This window comes from Morone saxatilis, unplaced genomic scaffold (genome assembly GCF_004916995.1).
Source record: "Morone saxatilis isolate NCDOM2014 unplaced genomic scaffold, NCSU_SB_2.0 Contig1, whole genome shotgun sequence".
Lineage (NCBI taxonomy): Eukaryota > Metazoa > Chordata > Actinopteri > Moronidae > Morone > Morone saxatilis.
The window spans coordinates 13,343,282-13,350,755 of NW_023339651.1; the positions used below are offsets into that span (position 1 = coordinate 13,343,282).

The 7,474-nt window shown below is 42.6% G+C and overlaps 1 protein-coding gene across 1 annotated transcript; it reads right to left on the reverse strand.

Moving 5' to 3' along the window:
* Window positions 1–2,466: 2,466 nt before the first annotated feature.
* Window positions 2,467–7,306, reverse strand: lrrc3ca (leucine rich repeat containing 3Ca). The gene is made up of 2 exons (XM_035667055.1): window positions 6,858–7,306; window positions 2,467–3,782 (listed from the first exon to the last, which is right to left on the reverse strand). Exon 2 carries the CDS (start codon window positions 3,697–3,699, stop codon window positions 2,905–2,907), a length of 795 nt encoding a protein of 264 aa, XP_035522948.1. The 5' UTR covers window positions 3,700–3,782; window positions 6,858–7,306; the 3' UTR covers window positions 2,467–2,904.
* Window positions 7,307–7,474: the final 168 nt, after the last annotated feature.

The window sequence follows — 7,474 nt, forward strand, 5'->3', positions numbered from 1 at the left end:
GTGTGTGTGTGTGTGTTTGGCAGGAAATGTCAGAGAGGGAGGCTTACCATCTATTTTTCAGTACTGTTGAACCTCCTGCTCGTCATGGGAGGCTGTACCTGGGCTTCCTTAAGATTAACTCTGTCAAGATCAATATCATTGTTTTCTGTAAAACAAACTCAGCCTGTTAATAGAAACTGTGTAGCATGGGCACTGGTAAACGAGTAGGGATAACAAAAAAGAAAAAGACGCAAAAAAAGAACAATGTCTAACACAAACAACCACTTGTGAATTTGTACTTTTAAAGCTATTTGTTACATGTTTCTTCTGGTTTTCTTAAAGAAATAGTTCATCCTTTTGGGAAATTTTGGCAAAATTGATACCACTCTAATGTCTGTATGCTAAATAAGAAGCTACAGTTAGCAGTGGGTTTGTTTAGCTTAGAATAAAGACTGCAAACAGGGAAAATAGCCTAACTCTATTGAAAGGTAGCAAAATCCACCTACCAGCACTTAAGTTAACTATTTAACTAACTTCCTAGAGTCCCTGCTGGTTCAGTCGCCAAAAAAATAATCTGGCACATAACCTCCATTAAAAGATGATTTGTAGTTTTTAAACTTTTAAACAAACACAATATGACATGTTAATTAGGGGCTTATAGGCATGCAGGTTTGTTACCTACGGGCAGAGTCAGGCAAACTGCTTTCTCTTGTTTCCAGTCCTCATGCTAAATTTTGCTAATCCTCCTCTGACTGTAGCTACATATTTACATATCGGAGAGTGGTATTAATCATCTCGCCCAACCCTCTGCAAGAAAGCGAATAAGCGTATTCCCCAAGATGTCAAACCAATTCTTCAAAGACTGAGTGCTGCTTTTGGGAAAGAGGCAGTTTGAGGATGAAGTGGAAGTGACTTTGGCAGCCCCTGTGAGCGCTCTGGACCCTTACCGAGCAGCCAAAAGGCATTTGGAAAGTGCTTTACCCAAGCAAGGGTAAGTCAGGCAGTAGAGAGGGCAGCTGATCCCCTGTGGCATTCTCCCTTCATTTCTCCTCAAGAACTGGGTCGCACAAGATGATGGGTGCCTTCCCAGACTTTCAGCAAGTGTTTTTATGGTCACCATAAATCATTCATTGGTCTTGCTCTGCTCTAGAGGCATTTGTGTCTCTGACACAGGGAAATCCTTGTTGACAAACCATTTCCCACATCTCAAACATCAAATTTGATTATTCAAGACTCCACTGGGTTATTCTTACCTTGCTCTGTGGAGAAGACAAACACATCTTAGAGAGCACAGTCTGATATGGATTAAATTATGTCTCCACTCAGATACATTTTCCTTTTTGTGGTCTCAGTTGTATTGACCATTCGATCAGAAGAGACACAAATGCACCTTCCTCTTTGCCACAGTCTGGTGAAATAGGAGATTCACAACCCTGGCATCTCTTTCAAATGTATCAGCAGGTCATGGCCCCATAAATGTTATTTGGAAAACTCATGGGAGTGACCACATCAGACAATATGGCTCCCAGAGGCACCCTGGGTGCTTATTAAAGGCATGACAGAAAATGAAAAACAGCACAGAGGAAGAGGCTCTGTCTAGATAACCAGGTGTGATCATGAAGGACTGTGTTCCCTTAATTACTCTGGGTGAAGAGGAGAGAGTAATGAGTGCTTGCTGAAGGGCTTTTCCTACCAGAATATGAAAAACTTGTCCCTGTTTAGATAGAGAAGAAGTCTCTCTCTTTCTCTTTCTCTCTCACTTCTTCTATTACATGACAGCTGAACTGCAGTAACCTATAATTCTCTGCCACTTAAACCAACCTTTTCTGACAATTAGATGGTATTGCGTGCACAGTTATTGGCTTGTGACTGGAGACTGGCATGTCAACATTAGCATATTGTGCTGAGGAGTCATTCCAGAGCTGCAATGTGTTTCTTGAATGCCATGCCTTTGTAAATTTTGTTTTCATCGGGTAGCTAACAGTATTATCCTAATAGTCAAATCTCCCCTGAGTGACAAGTTGTGGTTACCTCCCAACAAACCATTGTACAAACACATTGGTAAAAGGGCAAACTAAATGAAAAATAATACTGTTTTTATGTGCAGTGCAGGATATTGCTGTGCTATGTGGAACATTTCTTGTCATATCATTAGAATCTCACTGGTTATGTGGGTGAGCTAGCAGGTGTTTCCTGTTACTGTTCCCTTAACATGCAGAGGCAGCTTGGTGGTTTGTAGTTTTCATCAATCTGGAGCTCTGGTACAGTAACTTCTATCACATCAAAGAATAACTGATGAGTACTTCATCACACAGCAATCTGATGCATCAGCACAATGAGCTGAATATGCGTTTGCTAAAGACTGATTCAGATTCTAAAATATGTATTTCTTCATCTATTATGAGACAGTTGACTTAGTTTAGTAAGAGAAACCCCAAAAACAACAATTTAAATGGAAAACGTAATTTTACTTGTAATATACCGGTGATTACCGTAAGGGTTTGAATGCAAAACAGTTGTACATGGAGTTCCTCATTTTAGTGTAGCCTTTTCCATCGTTTATATCACTGTCTGATGTTGCCTCCTGAATTGTCTGTGTATGAGCCAGGCACATCAATGTGCATGCACCACTGGATAAATCCCATTTGTATCCTATATTTGGAGTTCACCAGAAACATTCATTCTTTTTTTCCCTTAATGTACAGACCAGACCATCAGCTCAGCCAAACTCCTTATGGGTTGCTGAAAGATAAATTATTCATCTGGGCTAAGTTGGTCTGGTTTGCTTGTGCAGGCACATGTCTTGTTGCCCACCTTGGATCAATGACAACAGCCGGGAAAAACCATCTGAGACTGATGACGACCATGTAATTGCAGGTTGTAGGTTGGCTACCACTTCAAGTCCCACGTGTAGCTCCATCAGCCCTATACCACAGTACTAATGGTGGAAGACTCCTCTGACTTGCCCTGTTTGCTGGGCAATGACTTGAGATACTCCAGGTGTCTGCGGGCATCCTCCTGATTAGCCCTAACATAGTAGACCAGGTAGGAGATGACCATGGTGAACCAGCCGAACATGACAACCAGCATGGCCACATCTGTAGTCCTCTTCATCACCACACATAGGTCTATGTCCGGTGCCAACAGGAAGGCAAGTCCTTGAACGCCTATCTCCTCAGGCTCTGAAGTCTGGCACACAATGCCTGTCAGCGATGCAGGCTCTAGGTCCACGCGGGGCATGGCCATCTGCAAGCTGCAATCGCAATGCCATGGATTGTTTGTTAGGTTGGCGCGAGCCCGTAGTCCCTCGAAGGCCTCAGGGTTAAACTTTGCTAACTTGTTCGAAGAAAGGTCTAGGAACTGTAGTGAGGAGCCCAGGCCTTTGAATGCTCCTGGTTCTAACTGACTCAGTTCATTATGTGATAGATCCAGTTCAACTAGGTGGGGCAAACCCGCAAAAGCATTGGTTGGGATTGTAGTGAAAAGGTTGAAGTCCAGGTAGACACGTCGTGTGTCATTGGGGATATCCTGGGGGATCTCTGTAAGCTGCAGATTGCTGCAGCGCACCGTCTTGCCGCCGCTCTCACTCTCAGAGCAGTAGCAGCTCTTAGAGCAACTGGTGGCAGCATGGTGGAAGCAGAAGGTCATTAGCACCAGGCTGTGCAACAGCAAACACATAACCACTGAGTGGCGCAGAAGCAAGTCCGCAAGTAGGGACATCGTGGGATACGGGCATGCTCCAGGAAGGACCACCTGGGTGCAGGACCTGAAATCCACATCAACCTCCCCAGTAGCTATTGAACCTATGACATAAAAACAACAGAAAGTCACATTAGCAGTGTTGAGAAGACTACCCTTTGAAAAAAGAGAAGTGCAGATAGTACTGTGAAATATTTTTCTCATGAGAAATGGGTGATTAACAATGTTCACAGTGTTATTTACTGCAGAAAAGAGGGGTACAGTAGCTTGTCTAATTGCAGTGAGAACACAGTGTGAATGCTGGATGCTCATTTCAGCATGTTGGTGGCCAGCACTTCTGCTGTGTTTCCAGGAAAGTCTAAGAATCAAACATTCCCTTCATACCAGCACAATAAACAAGCTCTGAAAATCCTTTGGTGTCACTGTGCCTCTTTTATAATTGACATCCCTGCGATGCAGGGCTATTTCAGTACACAGAGACTGCCATTAACATAGTGATGTGACACCATGAGGAACAAAATGTTCCAAACAAAACATAAAACCAACTAGATTTTTCATGTAATTATATATATCTATATCTATATATATATATTTCCAGCTATTTCTAAAACCATAGCTGCAATTCTGGTGCAACAATTTTAGTAAAAGTGACCCATAAAACTTCCCTTGCTTGGTGTTTGCAGTCGCTAGTACATAAGATCATTTACTCAGAAGTGCAAGTAACACAGAGGTAAAAGCTTGTCTGTAAATTACACTTTATATTTTGTATGTAAGCCTTTGAAAATGGCAGGTCTACCCACCCTAACACACTTCATTAATAGCTGATCAGGGCTACCTCCTATCTTGTTACTAATCCTCTTAAGGAAAAACTCCTTAAGTCAGTGTAGCATCAGTGTTGGCCACCGAATCCTTTTGCTGGGGTAAATGTTAATGCTATAAACAGCACCAAGGCCAACAAAACAGACAATGTGATAGCCTGTCCTTTTAGAGACAAAAAGGAACCACAGAGTTCAACCAGACTTCTTAATTTCTTCAAAATGGCTGGAGACTCGGCAAGATCCACTTACCAAGATTAAAAAATGAAATCGATCTCTAAGTACTTCTAAGTATCACATGACGTTGGGGGATAGAGAACAGAGTGTTGTGGCAATGGTGGTGTGTATGTGTGTGTGAGGGGGACAGATGATTTGTCTACGAGACACAGCTAATAACACTCATTGAGTTACACCAGTTTAAGAAAGGCCTGCCAGACAACCCAAATAATGAGCCATTGGGGGAGATGGAGGCTGATGCACCGGAGCAAAGCACGGATGAAGCCTCTGCTATTAAGAAGCTCTGACTGCTGGAGTTTGCCTCCCTCAGACATGAGATGTTTATCCAGACATCCTCATTGAGGCAAAGCAACTTCCAAAGGATTTCCCTCTGCACTTAGTGTCAGCAGGGTGTATGAGAACATAAAATAGCATGACAGATGCAGCTGAACACCCAAGGAAATAAAAAGTCTTGCCTAAACTAAATGGGTAACATTATGCTCCTGTAAAGGCTATACTTTTCCTGTCACATAGCATGCCAGCCTGGTATTTTGCTGAGAGATAATAGGGGAGCAGAAGTCAAAGGCTGGTGACGGAGGAGGAGAAAGCATGTGGGCAAGGAGGGAAATTGGACACACCGGCACAGGGTTGTGAGAGAAAGAATGATATAATGAGGATTTAAGGAGAAGGGTAGCATTACAATAACAACACAGAGATCAGTGTGTGACACTAATGAGATATTGAGGAAAGGGGGCAAATGTTAGTGAGTCAAAAGGACAGCTGATGAGGACAGCTGGCAGTGAAAGAATAAAAGGGAGAGGGGGGAGAGACTTGTCGCCTGTGGGTGAGATAAACAAGAGAGGGTGTAAACCTAATGAGTCGCAGGGTGGGGCACCAGTATAAAAAAGATTTTCATCCATTATGCTTCTCAAGGATATCATTTGCTAAAAAAAGACAAATTTTGCTTGTAACAACCCATCCCACAGCCACATACTGAAAATGCAATAAATCAACTGGCCTCTAAATCAGGTGAAGTCTTCGTCAGTGTTCCTAAAGTCATTGCCTACTTAAATAACTCTCCTGCTTTTAATTTACACAATAAATACAGCGCTTTTGCAACCAAAGGTCAGTCTTCCACTTCATAAATTCACTGCTGTCTCTGGGACCAATTATTTGAGGAGCAGCAATTTGGACTCAAACCCAAACAGGAGAGGCATTAAAATGCAATGCAAATTCATTATGTTAATATATTTAGTGACATAGTATTTTTTCATGCATGAATCTGACCCTCTTCCTCTTCTTTGCATCACATCACAGCTGCATGAATGGCAAATAAGCTGCTGGTTTCTAGTTATCAATGGGAGGAGGGAGGCAGAAAAAGGAAACAGGAAAATAAAGTATCCTTAACATCTTTAACTTGAAACAGAGGCTTTTAATCCAGCTGTAATCATATTTCAGTGCTTTTAGCTCTATCCACTCCTGATCCCTCACTCAATGCCAATCTCGATTACTACATATGCTCTTTTTATTCATTAGAGCACAACACTGCGCATGGCATATTTCCACTGTACCTTTCCCACTGTCTCCCCCAGTAGAATAATCTCGTTAAGGACCTAGAGAGCAATATCCGTAAACACACTGTTACAGAAGGGCAGTCAAACCTTTTGCTTGTCTATCGGCATTTAATGTACAGCCTGTTAGAGAAGGGTTTGATCTCATAGCCACTGTAGCATCAGTTTAAAAATCACTCCAAGAATTAACTACAATATTCATATCCTCAACACAAACTTCAATATTAAAGCAACACTGATCTCATTACTCTAATTCCCATTAATTACAACACAGGCGGAGGACATTTAAGATGCAAAATTAAAGCCTAACAGTGGGGTAAGTATCAGTTTCTGCTCAAATTTAAATTCTACTCCTAAGCATCTGCAGAAAATGAACTAACGTTAAAAGAACAGGAGATAAAGGCGATGCCTTGAGGGAACCCATACCCTTATTAAGTTTCTCTTTCATCCTGTTTTAGTCACCACCATCCAGTGCTTGTTCCCAGCGTTAATCACATTAAAAAAAAAACAGTTGCTCTTTTATGGATTAAAAATATGTCACACAAAAAAAACACGCGTTATGATCAGCAACACTCACGTCTTTGCCGCTTTCCCTCTCCTTTTCATGGTGTGTGTTTCTCAGCAAGTGCCCAACAATAACGCTGGTCCGGCAGATCACAGCGCTCCCGAAAAGGCTGTTCGATCAGTGTTTTGGTTCGCTTCCACCAGGTCCTCTTGCAGCTCGTTAAACTTGCGCTGAGAGCCGCTCCGGCTAACACGAAGCGCCACTGGTGGAAATGCTCCTACAGTTCAGGGCTCGCTCGGTGCAGCCTTTTTAGTTTCCACGCAACCAAAAAACTAGGCAACATCGCCGGAGCCAGCGCGAACTGACGAGGACGCAGCGAGAGGGCAACGCGGTTGCTGATGGCGGTACATCACCGACCCCGATCCAGGATGATATGACAAAAAATAATTATTATAATAATAAAGTTTAAAATGGCAGACAAATGGCGCACAGTGCATTTACGCACAGACTTAACGGCTGTATATTCGGCTGCTGGAAGGAGCTGAGTGCATGGAGGCCAATGTGTGATGGCGTGACTGATTACATTCATTCATATACATCTGTTGATTGCTGTGAGTGAAGTGGATTTGATGTGCATGCATCAGGTGCCAGTAAAGTAGGCAGTACCCCTCTCTCTCACACACACACAC